Consider the following 22,971-nt stretch of genomic DNA (forward strand, 5'->3'; position numbering starts at 1 on the left):
CTGTCTGGCACCTGCCCTGCTTTCCTCATTAACAGAAGCTACTGGAATAGGCATGTGATTTTGATTTTGCTCCCCTGCTTTAGTCATGTTCTGCTGTGGCTTCCAAGGCCTCACCATCCAACTACCCTCTTGTGAATCTGCTTTACTTTTTCAGTTATTCCTATAATGTGAAGTATATAATAAAAGCATTTCTCCAGATGTCCCTAATATTAAAAGGCCCACATCATATCATTTGCTCATACCAAGCTTATGAGCAATTAAAACTCTGAGTCTCCCTCACGCGAACAGTCTCATGAATTTGACTGCCAAACATGGTCTGCTCTGGTTTGCTATTTTTTAAATGAGAAGCTATAGTTCTGGACTGAATTCCTACATTCCTCAAAGGGATTTTTGTGATTATCAAATACACCATAGTATGAAATCATCAAAAGCTTTGAAATGAAGCCCTAAGCAAGAACAAAATATTTTTTTTTTTTTTAAAGATTTTATTTATTCGACAGTGATAGAGACAGCCAGCGAGAGAGGGAACACAAGCAGGGGGAGTGGGAGAGGAAGAAGCAGGCTCATAGCGGAAGAGCCTGATGTGGGGCTCGATCCCATAACGCCGGGATCACGCCCTGAGCCAAAGGCAGACGCTCAACCGCTGTGCCACCCAGGTGCCCCAAGAACAAAATATTTTTATCATTTAAGTACACTTACAACGTGTGCTAACAAGGAGGGTGTCTCCATCAGTAAATGTATTTTATCATTTTTATTTTACATGCTTTGGGTTTTCAACTCCTTAGAAATATGCCTTTTAGAGTATGTTAAAACCAAACAATTATACCAATTGGATATTACCTTGCTGAGAGAGACTTCACCAGATGTGCATTGTAGTGAAGAATGACCTATCAAACCGTATCGCCCACTCCCTTTCTCTGTGCTTTACCAACCAAGTCGACACTCTCCCTTCCCGCATACAGAAGGAGATACACTTCACTTGTACCAGATTCACACATTCCGCACGCATATGAAAGGGTGCTAAAAACAACATCATGTAGCCCTGTTGTTCACAGAGTATATTTAAACCGAGTCACTGCTTTTGAATCCTCTCTCAATTTTTACATTGTTATATTCTCATATTAGGAATGGGCAGCTATAGCTCACTTTCAGAACTTACTGCTTAACCAAAGGCAATCCACAACCATTCATTGCTCATATCAAAAGTAAAAAATATAAAAATTAGGATAGTAGATGCAAATGGAAATGCAAAAGAAAGAAACAAAACAACAACAATCCAAACCAACCCCAGGGCTGTTTGTGGGACAAGCAGACGCAGCGCTTGGCTGGGCAGGGGGCTGATACCACTCTGCTTTTCTCTTTTCTTTCCCTCTCACGCCGCTCTCTCTCCCTTTTGTGTTGAAGATCGGAGCACAGTGCTACTTGGAATGCTCGGCCCTAACTCAGAAAGGTCTCAAAGCGGTTTTTGACGAAGCGATCCTCACCATTTTCCACCCCAAGAAAAAGAAGAAACGCTGCTCTGAGTGTCACGGCTGCTGTTCAATTATCTGAGGCTGCTGGGGGACCGGCTTCCACCCCACGTAAGGGTGAGAGTGGCGCCGACCTCTGAGGCCAAGCTCAAGCCAGGAAGGAGGGCGCGACCAGAGAGGAAGCCCCTTTGCACGGAGCCTTGCTCCTACCCCGGGAGCCCCCCGCAAGCACAGCACACCAACTGCCACGTCCCCCTTACCAGCCCGAAGCGCCCGCATCGCACCCTCCGGGAGAATGCTGAGCCCGCCGGACGTCAGCCAGCGCCGGCTGACCGTGTCGCACACGAAGGCAAAGACCATGTTGCGTTTTGCGTTTCCCCTCCACGAACGGGAAGCCGACGGGAAATCATCACCCAGAAACCAGAAGAGGAAGCCGGTTCCTGTATTGGTGGCCTTACCCCATGTCTTCTACAAAACACAGGAATACTCTACTAACCTTGTTTCCCGAATCTGTTGTTCGACCTATGTGTCTTGCATTTATTTGTATTATTTTAAGAAATGTACTAACTTACCAATTTCCTCAGGCCTTACAAGTCCATACCAAATTAGCCTAAAGACAAAGTATTTTATATTCATTTCCATTTTCAGTCTGTTTCTACCAAAGCTATCAGAACCAGCAGGTACCTCTAGAGGAATGCCTGACGGTAAGAAGAAAACAAGAAAATGTTACAACTTTTGGAAATTTACAAAGCCAAGGAAAAGCAGCACCTGAATTTTGTGGGGTCCACATTTCTGCCAAAGATTCACCCTGGAAGTGCTTTCGCTGATGGGTAGCCTTATTCTTCTTCCATATTTATATTGTCATGGCAAATTACAAATGAACTATGTTCAAGAAAGTAGTATTTCTGCTTTTTAATCGAACTGATTGAGGGAGAATATGGCAGACCTAGGTTTTAAAATATTCTTTATTCAGCAAAATTAACTTTCCTGCTCCCTCCCTTTCCGGGCGCATGCCCTTTTCCTCCCTTAATTTCACTTTCTCCCTTGCCCAATAATAACCAGATCTAAAAGAAAGACCTGGCCATGGGCATGAAAAAGTAAATGTTTAAAAGTCCCCAAAGGTTAAGCAATGTGCTTCCATATTTCCACTTGCTTCAACCTGAAGGGATTCTCAGGTTGGCCCACATCCGCTCCCTGTTCTGTTTAAATGACACTGTCCAAGTACAGCTGGTACTAATATATTGCCTCTGCCTATTTCCTACACTCATTGTCCCAAACGTGTATTTAGGGGATGGATCTGCAGGTACCAAGCTCTGAATCTGTTTATCCCCTGCTTCCAAAATGCTTTGCTCTATAGAACAGGACCCTCTGTCTTGGAAAGTCAAAGCCCCCAGTAAAGAATGATGTGCCCTTTTTATATGCCTCTTCCAAAGAGCCAGGGATTCTTGTTATCACAGAGTGAATTATTTCCTAGCTTTTAATTAGAGAGGATAAAGTCTCCTAATTGGTCTTATTTGCTTACAATTACCCTGGAAAAACCCAGGTAGGCACTTTACTTTTTATTTCAATTGCATAAGCAAAGTGCCTCTTTGCAGCATCAAATTACACCAATCTTAGCATAAAAATTTCCGGATTCACACTCCTTCTGTTGGAAAAATCCAATCTTTCTAGTCCCTTCTGCTCCTGGAGAAAGTCCATAAAAGAGAAACATATGATGTGGGTCTTTTCTGTTAAGACCTTCCATGACATCCCCTCAGTTGTTTGGGTTTTGTTTGTTTGTTTAGAATTTCTGGAATGTGTTTTCCCTTCTTCCATGTTGCAAGTCCTATTTCCCCGCTCTCCCATCTAGTCGCTAAACATTTTCTTAAACATGCACATACACGCACACGCATACACAGACACAGACACACCCTCCAAACTAAAAGAAAACGAGAGTTTTGTAAATAAAAGCTTGACATTTAGAGACAACTAGGACTTTCTTCCCCTGTAAATGGAAGTCAACTGTGCATAAACTATAACTCTGCAGAAGTTATGGATTCATTCTTTACAGACAATAATGAGCATTTAGCCCTGTAATAAATGAAATGCTGTTAGCCAGGTTTGTTGTATTATTGCATAGTTACATCTTACTAAAGGGCCATTCCTCACTTCTCATTGATATGGATGAAAAAGTCAGTGCTGTATGTTTGCTCCACCAAGGAGAATTTTCCAGATGTGTGCATCCAATAAGCAAATGGTTCCCCAGGCCATCACCTCCCTACTGGACCACGGGGATTAACTTGTTCACAGTGAGAAGATCACCCTCTCACCTAGAACCAGAACCTGGAGAGAGACTGTTAGTGTCTGGGTGGAGACACTCATTACCTCAAGGTCATAGGAGCTCATTATTAAGTAAAATAATGAAGAATAAAACAACCTAAATGAGTTAATGTCATTCCACCAAATTAACCATGTATTCCCTGTTTCATGGCAAGAGGTAGTTCATTTCACTAAAAAGTGTTTCCTGCCATAAGATTAAACAAAACTATATTCTGAAGCCAAAGATCAGAAGAGATCCAAAAGAAGGATCTGAAGAAGGATCCTTGACCCTTGACCATTTTCCAGAGTCAAGAAGGGGCAGCCAATCTCCATTGGAGGGTAGAGTCTTCACTTTTCAGAGCTAGAAGAGGCCCCAGAAAATATAGTCCAACTCCCTCATTCTACAAATGAGGAAACTCAAGTCCAGATGGGTCAAAAGAAATGTGTTGTGGCAGAGCTGGAATAGACGTCAGCATTCTCCTTCCCATCCTGCACCCTCTATTCATGACCACACATACTGAGTTGTAGTTCTGCAGGTGTATTATTGGAGTTGCATTTGTTCATCCTACAGATCAAATACATGACTTAGGCCACTAAAAATTAGATAATCCATCACACCAGTAATAACCTAGAGACAAGAATTTGATCTGCAGTATGCTTGGAATCCACGACATACAATGTACTGTAATCCCAATCTAATGGCACAGGATACAGCAATTTAATCCCAATCTAATGGTTTAATCAAGTAGCTAGTTTGACAACTTTGTTTTTTTGATCAAATGGTTGGTTATTTGGTAGAATTAATGGACTCCCTGGGCTATTTTGCAAACACAAAAGACTACCACCAGAGTCAAAGCCATGTCACGGTAAGTAATCTGGGTTGATTTCTGCCAAGAAAAGTTATACTCAAAGAACAATTACTGAATGCAATACTACAGCAAGCCTAAACCAGGAAGCAGTAAACAGGGAAATGAAAAAAATAAGTCACACACATGGAACAAGAAGGAAGTTTTGGTCCTGAGACTCCAATAACAATATGTCTGATCATGATACACAAAGAACCATTTGGAAGATTTCTGGTCCATAAAAGAAGTACCAGATGCAGTGGATGTAACCAGACACAATTTGCAGAGAACCATCAATGAGGAAATAATATTTAAATGGTAGCAAAGGAGAAATAACAACCATGCTCACAATTTAAAGGGAAATTAAAGAAAGTTAAACCCCAAACTTGAGGTCAACAAAAATGTACATTATGTGGAGTGGAGGTTCTTGTAAGCAGTTAATAAACTCGCCAGGTAGAGTGTTCAAAAAGAAATACTTGACCTGAGGTAAGCCTTTAAAGAAGTAGTATTGCATTCGCAAAGGCAAACTCATCCATGAGACCAAAGTGATGGAAGATTAGAAATTGAGGTTTTGCTTTAAAGGAATGTTTGGCACCATGTTGGAGATGATTATCTAACCCTTTATGCCTTCAGCCTCTATGTCTGGATGCCAGGACGCAAAATGTGCCTTCTCTTTCAACTGTGAGAGCCACAGGGCACCAGCTACTCTCTTACAAGTTATTGAGTAGGCTGCCAAGTACACATAAGGAAACTCAGCAGAATATTTTCATTTCAAGAACCATTAGGAACAGAAAGGGAAGAAGAAGATGGGGGAAACCGAGTTTCTTCCAAAGGAAGTTAAGTACTTTTAGAAAGGAACCATTTAGAGAACGGAGAGAAAACGAAAACGAAACACACGGCAAAACACACACACCTGACAATTCTCCTAGGCAGTGGCTAAGTTCTGCCTGGCCTCCAGAGCCCTAGGGAAGAAAGGAGGACCGTTCATGCGAAGAGCGTTCCAGAGTCAGCCTAGAGGGCTCATCATATGATAATTCTAGATAATTCCACCTCACCATTCCTTAAAAATGATGAAATTCTGGACAGTGCCCTGTGGGTCTTCAGTAGCAGTGTGGGCGGACCACCATGCTCGCACCATCTCTGCTAATATGGAGCAGATGGTCGGGGAAATTTACCAAGGAGTAGGAGTGAATCAATTGTCTTGAAGTTTTTTAAGCACTAGCATGACTTCAAATCTGAAAAGGATGACTTTGAGACATCTGGAAAGACGATTGCTTGTGTGAGAGATATGCATTCATGTTCAGTGGAGTATCTCCAAACAGAACGGTGGCCTTTAGCATGCACAACAACAATCACCGAACGCAAAAGATGAGCTAAAGCAACAGCGCCTGGTGCTTCAGTGTCCACAAAGCCCAGAAAGGAGATGAAAACGCCGAGCTCTACACGGAGGCGCTTCGGGCTTCAGAGGCTGGGCGGTGCTCATTGGAGATCTCTGGGGGTTAGGGGAGGAATGAGTCAAGGAGGGTTTGGCTCATCTGTGAATTCAGGGATGCAAGTTCAACAACAGTTCTTGGCTTTTAACTTCCAGGACAGGAAATTAGAGTAAAAGCTGCATGATTAGTCTCGGTCACAATCTATTTTTTTTCGTCCCTAGAGAACATTATGTCAAAATCCAGAGTCGTTTTGTGCGTGTGTGCTCTAAACATGTTCTGCCCTCATCATTTCGTTGTGTCCTGAGTTCTGCAGTGGCGCAGAAGCTTCTTGCCGCTGTAGCCAGAGTGATTTTGTCGTGTTTTCAGCCATGTCCTCCAAGCCTCTCAGTATATGCAGTTACCTTTGACAAATGGGGTCTGATCGGTGTTTTAGGGGATATGATGTCTGGGGCAATATGAGGAGAGGGTCCTGAAGGCGCAGAACTGAGTCTCCCCTACAAGCCATATTAGCTCCCCGAGCTTCCCAGTAACGCTGCGCATGCCCGTCTTTTGAGTTTATGTTAATTCTTTGCAGGAAAAAATAGGAAGACTTTCATGGCAGGATGGTATGTTTGGGACAGCTTTATAAATACATACCTCAAATTACCACCACCTGCCATTTTTTAAGTCAATTTTTTTTAAAGCAATTGGTCTTGTTCTCCTAGAGGAGCCATGGGCAGGAAGGGAAATGAATACTACATTCTTTGCATCACCTGCCTTAAATTGTTTGTTTGTTTTTTTTGTCCTGAGTAAACAGTAATTACTGCTTAAGTACATCTCAGCAGAATTTTATCCCAACTACAACAGTCCATGTGGCTCCCCATGTGATCACTACAGGGGAAATGATAGACAAGGGAAGGACTTTGCCTTTCTTACAACCTGATTCTCATGTAATGGCTATTCTGTGTACACTTTCGTAATTAATGGAATATTATTTCACGTTCTCTTTAACCTTGCGGTTTGCTTTGTGCCTTGTTCCGACTTTAAAGTCATTAAATAGTCTTCTCTCCTGCTCTCATTTCTGAGTTATCTGAGGGTGTCTTCATCAGCCTCTTGAGCAAACTGCCTTCCCCTGGCCTCCGTTAGAATGGGAAATTGTCTACTCCACGTGCGTCCTGGGGACCCATAGCCCGCATGACTGCGGAAGAGCTAGTTAGCATTACAGAAACCCAGGCCCAGCCCAGACCTCCTGAATCCAAATCTGCATTTAATAAGACCGCCAGGTCATCTGCACATTAAAGTTTGAGAGGTACTGATTGATGAGACGACCAAGTTTACTATCCGTTGTTACAGCCAAACGTGTGGCTGCCTGATGAAGAAACCATCAGCTTTGTTTGTCCCTCTGGTCCTACCCCTTGGGTATTCGTTAGGCTAATATTTGAGTTGTTCACATTTATGGGATGAATAAAAAGGCTTTCAGAAGCCTGTCACGTGCTGCCCAGTTGTGGTAAAACAATAAGCCTATTCTGGAATTAAAAGCGAAAAAGCAGCATCTGGTTTGAAAGATCTGCTAAATCGGAAGTACTTCTGTTCTTCAAGGTTTTTTGGTGTTTATAAGGGAGAGAAAAAAAAATGCCCTCCAAAACGATTTTCCACGAAGCAACAAGATTCATATCACAGGAAGTTATAAACTTACACAATGAAGATAAAACAAATTTCCGAGGCATAAACCTTTTGATGAAGCGTCCGTCTGCATTGCTTAAGACGTGCTCTAGATGCCAAAATAAGGGTCGACCACAAACATGTCCTCTAACCGGGGCCTTCCACAGATTTCTATCCTTACTGTCCTACGCACAGACCAGGGCTGTATTCACTTATTCAATGTCTTTTTACTAAACATCGCTGGGAGCCATACTTGGTTCCCTCCCCCGCCCCTCCCCCCCCCCCACGCACACACTCGCCCCCTCCCCCACGCACAAGAGCCCTTTAAAAATGGCACGCACGCCCACACGCAAATACACGCACACGGAAGTGTAGCATCTTATTCAAATCCCACTGTTGCTGAAGAAGTCCTGAAGGCAAATCATACCTACCCTCAAACAAATGGAGAAGGAGCACAAGGGTTACTTACCACTTCCTTGGTACCTGCAAATGGCTACTAGTTTCCTGGCTAGGAGATCAGCGAGTCCATCCCAGAATAAGGGCCTGGGGTCATTGTGGCAAATACAATCATTTGGGGACCACCTCCTCTGTGAAGCACCACCTTCCCCTTCCCACAGCAGGCTTGCCTGCACACCGTTGCCAGAGTTCTGACCTCGGTACTCAAAACCACGTGTCCTCCTTTACGCTCGAGGCTGCAGGAACCCGCTGGTGTCCCGAGATACCTTTGACCTGAAAATGGCTGTAAACTGGGACAGCTCTTACATCTGGGAGCAGTTTGGCTACCCAAAGCGGCCAGCATTCTTGGAAGGGTTTAGTCAAATCCCAAAACAGAATCTTACCAAAGATTAGTTTCACTATTGCAAATGTATCCCCGATTTCTTGCTCTTAACCACTGGTACAAGCCACCAAAAAGTGCTTCTTACACCAGGGACTTCCACCGCCCTCCACACCCACCCTTCACCGCCTTCCCCAGGCCACACAATAGATCCTGTTTTCTCTCTTCACAAGAAACTAATAGAGCAAGAAAATTGGCATCAACAATCAATCTCTCTTCAAGAATCCATTTACTTGTAATTTTTATTTTTTTATTATTATTTTTTAAGATTTTATTTATTTATTTGACAGAGAGAGAGACAGCCAGCGAGAGAGGGAACACAAGTGGGGGAGTGGGAGAGGAAGAAGCAGGCTCCCAGCGGAGGAACCTGATGTGGGGCTCGATCCTGGGACCCTGGGATCACTCCCTGAGCTGAAGGCAGACGCTTAACGACTGAGCCACCCAGGTGCCCCTACTTGTAATTTTTAAATGTTTGATTTCCAGTCCCTTTATGGCAACTAATAGAAAATCCCAGTCCAAGATATCTGAGAGCCTCCCTTTTTTGAATAAAAAGCATTTCTACTAAATTAAGCACATTGAAATAATCAAGTGCTGAAGAAGAGGACCCCCCCCCCATCAGAGCCCACTTGCTTCTACTCCTTCCCTAGTCTGCAGCATACAGCACAGAGCTTGGCATGAGTGAACCCATGGCACATTAGTTCCTTTTGGCTTTGTCCTGAAGTTGGCTCAGATTTCGTTAAGGCTGAAATTTGCATCCCATTTCGATGGGACTTTATTTGTCATTAACTGGTGTTTATGTTTCAATAGGGAAATGTTTCAGCATTAGCTTCCTGAGGTGGCTCAAGCGGGAGCTAAAAGCTGAACAAAATCTTCCTCTTATTTCCAACCTATTTTAAAATGCTGATGTCTTTACAAATGGCTAACAGACACATGAAAAAATGTTCAAAATCATTAGCCATCAAGGAAATTCAAATCAAAACCACACTGAGATACCACCTTACGCCAGTTAGAATGGCAAAAATAGACAAGGCAAGAAACAACAATTGTTGGAGAGGATGTGGAGAAAGGGGATCCCTCCTACATTGTTGGTGGGAATGCAAGTTGGTACAGCCACTCTGGAAAACCGTGTGGAGGTCCCTTAAAAAGTTAAAAATTGAGCTACCCTATGATCCAGCCATTGCACTACTGGGTGTTTACCCCAAAGATACAGACGTAGTGAAGAGAAGGGCCATATGCACCCCAATGTTCATAGCAGCAATGTCCACAATAGCTAAATCGTGGAAGGAGCCGAGATGCCCTGCAACAGATGACTGGATTAAGAAGTTGTGGTCCATATATACAATGGAATATTACTCAGCAATCAGAAAGAATGAGTTCTCAACATTTGCTACAACATGGACAGCACTGGAGGAGATAATGCTTAGTGAAATAAGTCAAGCAGAGAAAGACAACTATCATATGATTTCTCTCATCTATGGAACATAAGAACTAGAATGATCAGTAGGGGAAGAAAGGGATAAAGAAAGGGGGGGTAATCAGAAGGGGGAATGAAACATGAGAGACTATGGACTATGAGAAACAAACTGAGGGCTACAGAGGGGAGGGGGGTGGGGGAATGGGATAGACCGGTGATGGGTAGTAAGGAGGGCACATATTGCATGGTGCACTGGGTGTTATACACAACTAATGAATCATCGAGCCTTACATCGAAAACCGGGGATGTACTGTATGGTGACTAACATAATATAATAAAAAATCATTATTAATAAAAAAATAATAAAAAAAATAAAATAAAATGCTGATGTCTTAAATTCACTCAGTAAAATTGGCTACTCACCCCTCCAAATATTTTAATCTTGATAGGCAGATTTCAAGAGAGAGACAGAAGATGGAGATTCAGAACAGCCTAGAATCTTAGATCACCTCCCTTAGATGGTGTACCTTGCCACGCTGTAGACACTTAGAAATCTCTGCAGAGCAACACAGAGAGGCCAAGCGAGCATGATCTGTTCATACATTAGCTGTAGAAAGAACCTGCAAAGTAACAGGATTAAATTTCTGTTTTAAGTACATAGTCTGCATGTATCCTTCCTCGAGATAATGACAATTCATAATTCATCATAGCCCTTTTTGTGTATGCATAGTTTAAATTTATTTTAAGTAAATAAATGCTCTTTTAAATAGTTTTAAGTTGTATATTATTTGTGACTCGGGGATATCTGTATTTCTTGCTGGTAATTGTATCTTCAACATCACCAAAAGAATATTACCATTCTCATCTTGGTAATATTGATATTCTATGTTAAAGTAAAATATTTTCTCTTTGGGGAATGTATGTTTGTTTGTTGGGGAGTGGTTGTATTTGGGGTTTGAGTGATTTTTCCTGAAGCCCCAGTGGCCCACAATCAAGATCATAAGTATATATGATCCTGTATATTGGGAAGCCTTTAAAAAAAAAACCTCAATTATTCAGTATGCTAATGAAATTGTACAGTCAAGGGAACTTAGAGCCAATTATAAAGCAAAAGAGCTTAGAAATGTTTTCTTCTGATAATGAGGACCTGGAACAGAGGATAGAATAATCCCTCTAAATTCCTTGACATTGGAGGCAAGTCTCTGCCATACACTACCAATTACAGTGCTTTGCACCTGCTCCTTCTTTTCTCATCCTTTCCCTATTTCTTTTTCTTGTTGTTAGACATCACCTCTTCTGAGGTCTTCAGCACCCTTCAGATATGCCAGGATCACGACAACCAGCCACTAAGCCTTCTGGATCTCCCTGCACACAATTCCAAACAATCTCATTCATTAAAACAAAGGGAACTCATTGTAAAAGAAATACCAGAAGATTCATCTAGCAAAGAATGACCAAAATTCTTCTACTCCAAGTAAACTTTCAGTAGTAGAAATTTTCAACAGAAAATAAAATTTGCAGAATTTGCTAGCGAATGGTTTCAAAGTTACTTCTTCATAATTTGCTTTAATGTTTTGAAGAAAACCAAAAAAGATAAGGTGCACATTATTTTATAGAAAGCATCTCCTGGGTGAAGAAGACAAGCAGTCCTCTGGGGAGACTTTACAAAATGAACATTTTCATCAATGCTGCATTATTTTCAGTTAAAGATACAACTCACTTATGATCCCAGAAATGCTTTCTATTACATTTAAAACCTAAATAATTTGAAGAGTGAATTGGGTCACTGAAGCAAAATTGGTTCTCTCCTGGTGGCTCTTTCATTTCCCAATCAATGAAAGGGAAGCATGAATTACCACATCAATCAATGGAGCTAATAAACCTAGAAGCAGAATGAGCTGTGAGAATTTGTACGTTTCATTCAAAAACGCTCCCATAGAAAAAAAACTTCAGGAAATTACCCTTCTCCTTACCTTTCGTTAATTGCAAAATAGACACGTTTCTGGGAGCAAGGAGTTGCTGAGAGTTTATCTAGAGCCCCCCTCAAGGCACTGGACCATCTTTCCCCCGCACCCAATGCTCACAGAGCCTGGCAATCAGTTGAGAGCACACAACCTTCATTTCCACAGCAGGTGTCTTTGAATTTCCCTTTGAGGCTCTGCTCCTTTTCTCCCTCAGTCTCTCCTGCTGTAAGCTTTGACTGGAGCTGCAGCAAAGCATTATCTTCCTAAAGGTTATACAGGAAAGTAGAAAAAATCGCTATCTCCGTAGAACAACCCAAGTTGGCACCAAGCCACCTCCAGGAGAGACTGCAAACATGCTGATCAGGGGTGAGGACAGTCTAACCTCCAGAACTTCAAAGACTTCCCCAAGCAATAATGACTAGGAAGGAACACTCCAAAAGGCATCCCGCTCCTGTGGAAAGAGGTTGATTCTAGGTCAGAGAAACCTGCACGTGCTGCCTGTCAGCTGTCGGATCTTGGGCGAGTTACTTGACTTCCCTGAGCTTTGCTTTCATCCTCGACATAATGGAAATGGTAAAATGGCAATTACAGTGCCTAGGAGCGCGGTTGATGTAAGAATTAGGAAGAATTAATAGAAAGGATCCTGCTTAGAGTAAAAAACATAGATCAATGGTAGCAATATTTATATTTTCATTTCCCCAACACAGTGCCTTGCACAAAATTAGGGTTGATAAATATTCGTGGAAGTGAGGGAGGGGGGGAGAAAAGGGGAGAGAGGGAGGAAGGAAGAAGGAAGAAAGCTTTGAAAAGATTCAAGGTTAGCATGGAGAGAGGTATTTCATGCTTTTTAATTAATAACTTCTTTGATTATATATATTTATTGTAGTTTCTTATTTTTTAATGATCTTATTTATTTGAGAGAGAGAGAGCGAGCGTAAGCAGGGAGGAGAGGGAGAAGCAGGCTCCCTGCTCAGCAGGCAGCTCCATGTGGGGCTCGATCCCAGGACCCTGAGATCATGACCTGAGCCGAAGGCAGCTGCTTCACCTACTGAGCCACCCAGGCGCCACTGTAGTTTCTTGAATACCATGGACCGGGAACACCGTGGAATGTTAGCCAGCACCATAGATCCTGCAGACCCGAGTCTCCCGACTGCTGTTGGGGTTTCGCTGCCCGTGATAGCCTGTTATGTTCACCTTCCCTCTTACAGCTACAGGTCCTCACCTGGGCTCTGCTATTCCAGACCCTCTCACCTCTGCTCACCCCGGGAAGCCCAGGTCCGCAGCAGTTCCTCCTGCCATCAACCCCGGTCTACAAAGGACAGCCACTATGGAGCTGCTCCGGGAGGCAGGTGCCTGTCACTAGAACATTCTTTAGCACTTCAATGAAGGGAGTGTCCACTGAACCTCCAGGTGAACAGAGTCAGCTGGTGAGTTCTTGAGTTTTACATAATAAATCCATTCCAGCAGGCCCACTTCCCTCAGCCTTTTATCCTCAAATATTCTTCCAGGACCGTTCCGGCATCTTCTCTCCATTAATAGAAGCCACCATTTTCCCCAAGCTTTAAAGAGCCATCCCAACAGCTCAGTGGGATCAGATCCAGGTGCCCTAGTAAGGATGTTAAATTCTGATTCATAGGAGAATGCACCCATTAAAAAAAACTCTTATCCAGCCCTATATTCTGACACCTTCCCCCTCAACCATTGAGATGAGAGCCCCACACCCTCCAGGTCCATTCTCACATGCATTCTTACCACCCCCGTTTCTGTTCATCAAGTCCTCAGGCAGCTTCAGTGGAAGCTCTTGTTCTCCCATCACTCAGAGAGTCCTTCTCCAATCGGGTTATCCTCAGACTTGACCTTAATTACCCATGACAGGTTCTGGGCAGTCTGTGAAGAGGGCAAGTATTATCATGGGAAGCATTCTCCTTGGCTGGGGCCTCGGCCTGGTTTCAGCAAGGGGAGGCTGATCTCTAACAAGGAGGCCCCTTCTGCAAAGGAACCTCAATCTCATCCACTGATTGTCCCCATTGCAGGCCTCCGTGTCCCACTCCTTCCCTAGGAGGACATTGACCTAAGTTTAGGAGACTGCTGGGATAGTGGATTCAGCCTTTTTAGTAATTCAGCTGCTCTCCCACTTACGTCTGAGGCCTGGTGTTCAGCACAGCGTGGCCTCCAGCTCCAGGAGCAGAGGGCATCTTCAGCTCATGCAGTGTCTCCTGCTGAGGGCGTTCACACCATGCCCTGAATGCTCGGACTGTATTTAACAACCCACTGATCCCACGGCCTTGACAATTCCCATTGTTCCCGCATCTCTCGGATGTCATCGATGTGGATTAGCCAGAACGTGCCTTTCCATACGTTTCCCGTCCCAGGGACTCCTGGTCATTGTGATGCTATGGACGCCCCGTGGCTCTCACAGCCAGCATCACTGCCTGTGGCATTTCAGCTAAGCACCCCAGGAGACAGCCAGGCTGGATTTGGTCCGTCCGCCCCCCTAGACCCACACTCGACTCTAATTCAACCTGCTTCCCGGGAGGCCAATATTTATGGACTGAGTCAATGCGCTCCCTTGCTCTCTGCCTTCCCATTAATTCTGCCAAAGATCAGGGTGTGGAACAGTGTGAGATTGGGGTACTTTCTCCCCCACCTCCCTCCCCACCAGGCCTTGATTTGGGGCTGGCTGGGTCATCCTAAGAAAGACCGCAGCTCCCATCAGGCATTCCTCTTCCGCTCTCTCTGGGATCTGATAATCACTTCTCTCCTTCTCCTCCAGCCTAGGGATGTTCATTGCTTCTAAACAAGTAGTCAGAGGGTTTTATCACCCCTTGTCGGTTTTCTTAACTCTGCCCACACATTTATAAACAGCATCTTCCCTGAACTGTGCTCAGTATCTGGCTGCAGTGTGCCCCTTGTTTCCCCCGGGCCCCCTACGGATGCTGTAGTCACCTTCTCTCAAACTGTGGCAAGCCCTTACTGCCTCTGCTTTTCTTCCCTAAGTTTCTTTAAGAAGCAGCCCTTTCTATCAAAAAATTCTGAGGGAAGTTCTTAAGGATGGGCTGAAAACACTTGAGAGGTGTCACCCCGTGTTGTCCCTAACCACCACCCACTGGCCGGTAGAGGTCCCAGGTACTCAACTGCGTTCTATGTGAGAGGGACTTTCCTGCCTACCAACAGATCTGCACTAAAGACTGGGATGGATTTTGCTCACATTCTTTGTTCCCAGAGGTCCTCCTCCGCATCCCGGTCCTTGACCATCAATCCCAACATTCGCTGTACTATTTTCATGAGGACTTATTCATTCCTCATTCAAGGAGGGCTCCCGGCTCCCAGCTGAGATATGGCAAGGGTCTGAGTCCCGACTGAGCCACCTTTGGGACTCATGATACCCTGTCACTTGTCTGTGTCCCTTCCTAAACGTGACATCCTACATTAATGTGTAAGTAAAAGTAACTTTGAAGTTCATTTTGTGGGTACTTGCTATCGTTATTCCAAGTATATTAAAGACTAAAAAGACTTTTTTTGGAAAGTTTTCATGAATTCAAAAGACAGAGGACATGCTTTATTGGCATTAATACAGATTTTCTTGGCATATCATGAAAAAGGAACAAGGTTCATTTCAACCCCTAAATGTTGGAATTAAAGACACTTGCATAATACCAGAGTTAAAAAAAAAAGTCACAGAGAATCAGCTGCTGTAAGGTTTTAGAGAGAGCAAGACCTAGAGCCTCACAGACTTCCCCGGGGCCAGCAGTGCAGCCTTCCCGCGGCAAATGGGCAAAACTTCCCAGTTTAAAAAATCACAACTTGAATTTAAAATATGCTGAATGGTAAATGGAAAAGAATATTTGTGATTAATCATGTTGGGCCTAGCTTCGGGAGAGCAGCACACGAGTCTAAAACCAGAGTTTAGCGGCAACATCTTTAAACCTCAATGATGGCTTTCGTTACAGATTTTTTTCTGAGGTTGTTTTGTTTTGTTTAATCACAAAGGGTCCTCTTTATTCAGGAGGACTCTGAGAATTTTGCTTGGGAAAAGTCACCCAGAGCCGGACGTTTCTCAATTTCAGCGACCATCATCCTCCCTTTTCAATCTGAGCCGGCTCTGTATCTTGTGCGGCTAAGTGCTCAGTTAAACGAGAAGGGAGCTTGCAATTGGGCTTTCTTTGGGAGTGTGAGGACAAAGCATGGGTTTTGTTAATTGCTGGCCCTCTGATCATACATCTAGTCGGAGACCAACTGTTAAATAAGACATGAGAACGTAAAGACTTTCTAGACCCATTTCCTAATTATTCCCACTGCGTTGAAACCATTGGCATATTATAAACCCAAATTGGAGGAGGATTGTGATATATGCAAATTATGTTCTGAGATTCAAGGTAAAGACAAAATGATTTGCAAGTGTGTGAAGAGAAATTATTGCAGTGAAAACACAGATACTGTTTTGCATTTTTAGCATGGGTAGGCTGCCTCTGGGCCTTGTGCCTGAGTTGGACCTGACGGAGACAGGTAGTCTCCTCCACAGGGCTGGCCAAAAGTAGACAGTCCTCGAATCCAGGGGTTGAGCTGCTCGTGCTGTCCGTGAGGGTGCGTCCGTGAAGCTCAAGGCCATCAGCAGTGTTCTGCCGGCCACGCCAGGTTCAGATGGTCTCGCACTCCGTGGTGGCCGTGGAGCAGGCCCCGCAGTCACAGCGGACAGCCACGGGGTAGGTGTAGAAGGGGTCCACTCCAGGGGCGCAGTTGGGCAGCTTGACCGTCACTTGTCTGGTCTCGTTGTAGGTACAGACTCGATGATGGGCTTCAATGTAGGGGGGTTCCAGAATGGGCTTCTGTCCCCACAAGTAGAAAACAGGGAACCCATTAGAACATACCATCTTGTTTCTTGTTCTCGGTACCATTTATCACTATCAGAAATTAATTCGCTAGTCATTTGTTTACTTGTAAATCTCTCTCCTCCCAGTAGAAGGCAAATTCCTGAAAGCAGCTACCTGCTTTCGGTACCATATCCTCAACTCCCACAAGGGCCCATGGCACATAGCAAGTGCTCAATAAATATTTAGCAAATGAATAATCCTGATCATTGAAAAAGTCTTCTAACTTGTCTCTCTTCTACCATCACCCCCACAGTCTCTTTACAGCACAGCAGCCCCAAGTGATTCTCCTAAAATTAAGTCAGATACTATCTCTTCTCTGCTCAATGCCCCAGTGATTTCCCATCTCACTCAGAGTATACGTCAAAGACGTTCACCATTGAGACCCTCCATCATCTTCCCTGCACCCGCACCGTCTGCTACGTCTCCGGCCCCCTGTCTTGCTGGCTTCCTCACTCTGCTCTGGCCACAGTAGTCTCCTGATTGTTCCTCAAACTCACCATGAACAGTCCCACTCCGGAGTCCTTGCCCTGTTAATCCCAGTGCCCAGAACGTTCTCTCGTATGATTGACTCCTTCGCCAGCCTACCATTTTGTTCAAACGTCACCTTCTCACAGAAACCTTTCCTGACCCTCTTCTTTAAAATTGCGACGTCCCACCTCCACACCCTGCCACGTCCCTGCCCTCTTCCTGCTTTATCCTTTTCTCCATAGCACTTGTCAGGCCCATGTGACACATTATATATTGTATTTATTTGTGCCGTGTTTCTCCCACTCTAGAAAGGAACCTCCGTTAGGACAGGGATTCTTGCCCATTTTACTCACTGCTGCGCTTCTGTTACCTGGAGTTGACCCTGTCATCCAGGAGGTTCTCAATCGCTATAGTTGAATCAATGACAGAAAACAGAGCAAGGCAGGTTCCAGAATGACCTGAGCGCTGTTCTGATAGCCAAAGGATTCACTTCCTGCCTTCACCTTTTATAAATGTTGAACCTCATAGATAATTTTAGAAAGAGCATAGAGATCAGGAAATCCGCACAAAATAGTAGTTAAAATCTCAAGCCCCGGAGTGGAACCCCCATCTTCCAGTAATTCGCCAAAATGACCAACAGAAATGAGAGGCACTCGCTCTATGTTCTCTAGGCCTTTTAGAAAACATGGAGTTGTTCCCTTGGTCACATGCTGGCAAATCCACAAGAAAGGTGATCCTGCAGACAGCCAGGGAGTGGGCACTGTTCAAAAAGGAATGCCCCCCAAATGTTAGCATGGCAAATCGGAAAGAGTCTACGGTGGTACCCAGCTTGCTGTTGCCTTTGTTATAAACGAACAGGTTAAGCGCAAGATTCTTGCCAAGAGAATGAATGTACCTACTGAGCGGGTTAAGCGCTCAAAGAGCCTAGACAGCTTCCTTTTTTTTTTTTAAGATTTTATTTATTCATTTGGCAGAGAGAGAGAGAGACAGCGAGAGAGGGAACATAAGCAGGGGGAGTGGGAGAGGAAGAAGCAGGCTATTAGTGGAGGAGCCTGATGTGGGGCTCGAACCCAGAACACTGGGATCACACCCTGAGCCGGAGGCAGATGCTTAACCACTGCACTACCCAGGCGCCCCCCTAGACAGCTTCCTGAAGCATGTGAAGGAAAATGATCAGAAAAAGAAGGAAGCCAAAGAGAAATGTACTTGGGTTCAACTGAAGCGCCAGCCTGTTCCACCCGGAGAAGCACACTTTGTGAGAACCAAAGAAAGGAGCCTGAGCTGCTGGAACCCATTCCCTACGAAATCATGGCAGGGTAAGTGTAAAAAAAATGAAAGACTGCAAGACTGTGTAAAAAAAATCTCAAATCCTGTAGTCAGACCCTTAACCTTGGGCTCCTGTAGTGCCACTGGCTAAAGATTTTGGAAAGCCCACTTAGCTTCTCGAAGCCTCGGATTCCTCATCTCTAAAACAAAATCTCCACCTCGCAGCTCGTTGTGGTGCTAAGGCAGATGACATATGTAACGCATGACGCCCAGTGCCAAGTAAGTGTCCCGTAAACGCCATCTCTTGTTCTTATCGCAGCTGTAATCCGAGTAAGGAAGTAATAGTAAAAGTAGCAACTTACAAGCTTTCAAAAGTCCGCGCCTTCCCTTGTATTGGGAGCATAAAGTATGTGTGCTGGAGCCCAGGGTGACGTTCTTCCATGAACATCGTGAAGATGATGGCTTTGCCTTGGATAGGGACTGCGTGGAAGAGCTCGACTTAATATCACTGCTTCCTCCACCTTTTCAGGCAGCACTGCACCCGCCTCAGTTTGCTTCATGTCCTCTTACCCTCAGATTACCCTCCAGAATCTCAAGCAGAGTTGCCAACAAAATCTAAGACACTCACTAATATTTGAATGTCAAATAAACAGCAAAATTTTTTAGTGTCAAGTATGTCCCAAATAGTGCATGGGGCAGACTTATACCAAAAAAATAATTGTTGTTTATCTCTCATTCACATCTGACTGGCATCATGGTCTGGTTTGGTTTGCTGGGTTTTGTTGTTTTGTTTTGTTTTAATAAATCTGGCAACCCTAACCCCAGGCCATGACCAAAGGCTACCTTCAGCAGTGGTTCCACCTTTGAAGTGAATCCAACTATTTCGTTGTCACAGACGTCCTCATTTTAGACGTGCTCTCCAGTTAAGTTCCCCAAAATAAGTGCTTTATATCTCGGAAACTTTCAGATTGCTGGGGAAATACATCTCATTCTTTTATTTGTTTTCTGTAAGTAACCTCCCTGTACAGATAGTACAGGAGAGGCGTAAAGAAAAGCTGGCTAACATGAAAGAGACTCTTGTTCTCTAATGGTCTTGGTGCTTCCATTTCTCCAGTGAGAACATATTCCCTGATCTCCTGTGGGTGACCAAGATCCAGTTAAAGATATTCATCAATTTTTAAAGAGAAGAGGAAAATGAGCTGAATTGAAGGAAACACAGTTTGAAATCCGGGCCCAGAAAGAGCTCCAAAGAGCTGAGAAATGAACTTTGAGTAGGGGTAGGCATGGCCAGGCCAAGCCCCGAAGACAAGAAGATGCCAAAGTTCCCCAAGGAAGTTTGATGTCAAGTCACAGCCATGGTATCCTTAGCAGTTAAATTTTCATTTGGCTATTAGGTCTTATGCCCCTGGATGGTGCAAAAAATACAGCGAATTAGGTAGAGTAGTTTTATTTAACTTGGAGATTTCACCACCATAATCCAATCCATTCATGGGGCCATAATTTTATCTAAGTGATACCAGGTTGCTCCCTGAATCCCTGAATAGATGGCTATTTTTTCTGATGACAGCATCCTCTTGTGGTGCTCATGGACTTCTAAGTTGCCATCAATTAGGCTAAAAGATGTATGACTCCAGAGAGAGGTCAATCCCATCCAACTCAACAAATATTTATTGAATGTCTTGTTCATACATGACACTTCAACAAAGCTATCGAAGGCACAAGAATGAAACTCCTCTCCCAAAAAACATTAGAATCTAGTGTTGTGTGGCGGGGAAAAGTAAGACAAAAGATAATCTAGAGTTAGGGCTGACCAGGGAGTCAGAAAACCTCTAGGGAAGGAGCTGACTCTGGACACAAACATCAAAGAATATGTTTAATAATGACAGATGGAAATGAGAAAGCATGAGAAAAAGATCAAATGGGAGATTTCATGAGGGGTGTTTAATAAAACTTTTCAAAATCAGTCTGACAAGACCAGAGCTCGGGATATGGGTAGACATTGGGAAAACAGGCAAACTTCATGTTGCTAAGGACCTTGGACGTTGGCTTTGGAATTTGCAATAGTGGGTGCTCATTAAAGGTTTCTGAACCCAGGTGACAAATCGGAGCTGGAGCTTCATTAGTAACCAACTCGGGCCTCAGTACAAAGAGTCAACGGTCACTCCACAGGGTGATGGGACACTCTGTGCTGAATGTGCCTCTTTTCTTCTCACCTTGCAAACATCTCCTGACCTCAGCCCAGCAGGGTTCTAACTTTGTCTAAGATGTTTAACCTCATTTTAAATGCGATGCTTCTTAAAAGGCTGGATATCATAGAATACAGAGGGACTTTGTGGATATGTCTGTGGCAATCCCTGAGGGCCTCACAAATTGCAGTGGGGAGCTGGGGCAGGGCAAAGCTGTGCATGAGCCATTGAGGGAAGAAGTGAGGACCCACCCTCCCCTGCTAGACAGTTTAAAGCCTATCGCGTGTTAACCGGCTGTGTAATCACAGGGAGAGGAATATAGAGCAATTTTGGTGACATGCTTGAACCAACGATTTATTCCCAACTTTCTACTGACTGTCTACATAACTGTCTACATAACTCACTCCTTGAATTCCTCCATGTCATCTGTAAATTGGGTGGACAATAGCACATCTTAACCTCCCACAGATGATTCCCAAATATATAGTCGCTATGTAAGTACAAACATTAATTCTATCAACACTTTGTTATCATGCTTCTTTCAGATTATTTTTGGAGAATGCCAAGTAATTGTCATTAAAAAAAAAATCCACAAGAATGCCCCACTCTCCCTCATTTTATTTAAAAAGTGAACACAGGAATCAACCCAGGTGGCTGGCCCCGAAGGCTTTGCCACCTGCACCTGCCTTGAGACTCACCTCCCAGGTTTCACAGCGGCCCCAGCAGGCATCCGTAGTGATCCGAAGACCCCTGCAGCCCGGCTTTTTGGCCAGGAAAGTAAACTCCCTCACGGCACAGCCCACAAAGGTGAGCAGGTCCCCACCGGAGGTGCTGAGGACACAGCTGCAGCCGGCCAGGAAGAAGAGGGCCATGGGACCAAGGAAAAGGTATGCCAGCTTCATGGTGTTCCTCCAGAGAGGGAAAGGAAAGACAGTTTATTGAGGGAGCCAGCTTCCCAGGGCACCTGGGTGGCTCAATCAGTCAAACGACGGACTCTTGGTTTCAGCTCGGGTCGTGATCTCAGGGTCATGAGATTGGGGGCCCCCAGGTTGGGCTCCACGCTCAGCACAGAGTCTGCTTAAGAATCTCTCTCCCTCTGCCCCTTTACTTGGGCTCACTCTCCCTCTCTCTGAAATAAATAAATAAATCCTTTAAAAATTTTTTTAAAAAATTTGAAAAGAGAGCCAGCTTCCTTCCAGGGGGTGACCAATGATATAATGGTCACCATCAAAGGCATTTTGCTCTTAGCATTTCAAAAGAAATGAGCCAAGAAAGTGTAAATGCCCACAAACACCAACATAGGTGCCCACATTTTCCTCTAACTGACTCCAGCATGGTCTCCACGGACCTAGCGTACTCACTAGACACTGACCTCTCCCAGGGCATCCTCGGGCTTTTCCTTATTGCTACCCAACTACTGCACTTGACTGACGTATTAGAGAGGTTTGTTCCAATGGTCTCTCCAAAATAAACGCAAAATATGAGTCACACCAAAAGTAATGCATATCCTAACATACTCCATGAACACACCCAAATTATTTTTGTTCAGATCTAGGGTATTTGGTGCCATATGGGTTCCCCACCTGCTCAAAATTATGTTTTCAGTGTCATGGATGGGGAATGGGAGGGACATCAGTAAATAAAAACTCTATGCCCAGATGTATCATTTCTAACCCAGCCCACCACAAAACATGGATATGCATAAGATATGATGAATCCTGGCGCCTGACTTGGTAGCATTCATAACAATGTGTCCTGTTCGCCACAAACTGCCTCTGCTCTAGGCCTCCGCTGTAATAGGCACCTGGTTGTGATTCCATTTAAATCCACATATTGGAAAGCATTGGAAGTATTTAAAACCTAATCCCAATCTACTGTCAGGTCTATCCTATCTGGGTCATGGTCATTTTCTGTGCTTTTCCAGGAGCCAGAATCATTCCCTGCACCCTTGGCCCAGGGGACAGAACATACCTGGATGTTAAAGTGAGAGCGGACACTGCATTTATGGAATGCCCTCCATTCATTATTGCTTCAAATGATTCATTATTGCTGCAAAATTATTTCTTTTCAAATCAGATCTCTCGGTCTCATCTACTTCTACTGACCTACCTCTGATCTGTCACCTTAGCAGGGCTCTTTGGACTTCCCTTCCAGTGGAATGAAGGTACAAAGATGGAGAAGCACTTACCTGATCTTGCTGGAGCTAACTCCTTTTAGAGCTCACACTTGCACCCAAGATGTGAGAAAATCACAATGAGTGATAGAAGTTTGCTCTGGGTAA

At 44.2% G+C, this 22,971-nt stretch overlaps 2 protein-coding genes and 1 pseudogene across 2 annotated transcripts in view; 2 read left to right on the forward strand and 1 right to left on the reverse strand.

Annotated features, from left to right (window-relative positions):
• RHOJ (ras homolog family member J) overlaps window positions 1-7,102 on the forward strand; it is an 84,469-nt gene extending 77,367 nt beyond the window's left edge. Inside the window, exon 5 of the mRNA XM_045810371.2 lies at window positions 1,405-7,102. Coding sequence (XP_045666327.1) covers window positions 1,405-1,551 — 147 coding nt within the window. The 3' untranslated portion in view covers window positions 1,552-7,102. The remainder of the gene's footprint in view (window positions 1-1,404) is intronic.
• A 9,434-nt stretch (window positions 7,103-16,536) lies between these two features.
• On the reverse strand, window positions 16,537-21,592 carry GPHB5 (glycoprotein hormone subunit beta 5). Its single transcript, XM_045810559.2, has 2 exons — window positions 21,389-21,592; window positions 16,537-16,725 (listed from the first exon to the last, which is right to left on the reverse strand). The coding sequence occupies exons 1-2, from the start codon at window positions 21,590-21,592 to the stop codon at window positions 16,537-16,539; spliced, it is 393 nt and encodes a 130-aa protein (XP_045666515.2).
• On the forward strand, window positions 17,865-19,142 carry LOC123800720 (large ribosomal subunit protein eL21-like; annotated as a pseudogene).
• Window positions 21,593-22,971: the final 1,379 nt, after the last annotated feature.

This window comes from Ursus americanus, chromosome 26 (assembly GCF_024610735.1).
Source record: "Ursus americanus isolate L20-20 chromosome 26, mUrsAme1.1.p, whole genome shotgun sequence".
Classification (NCBI taxonomy): Eukaryota; Metazoa; Chordata; class Mammalia; order Carnivora; family Ursidae; genus Ursus; species Ursus americanus.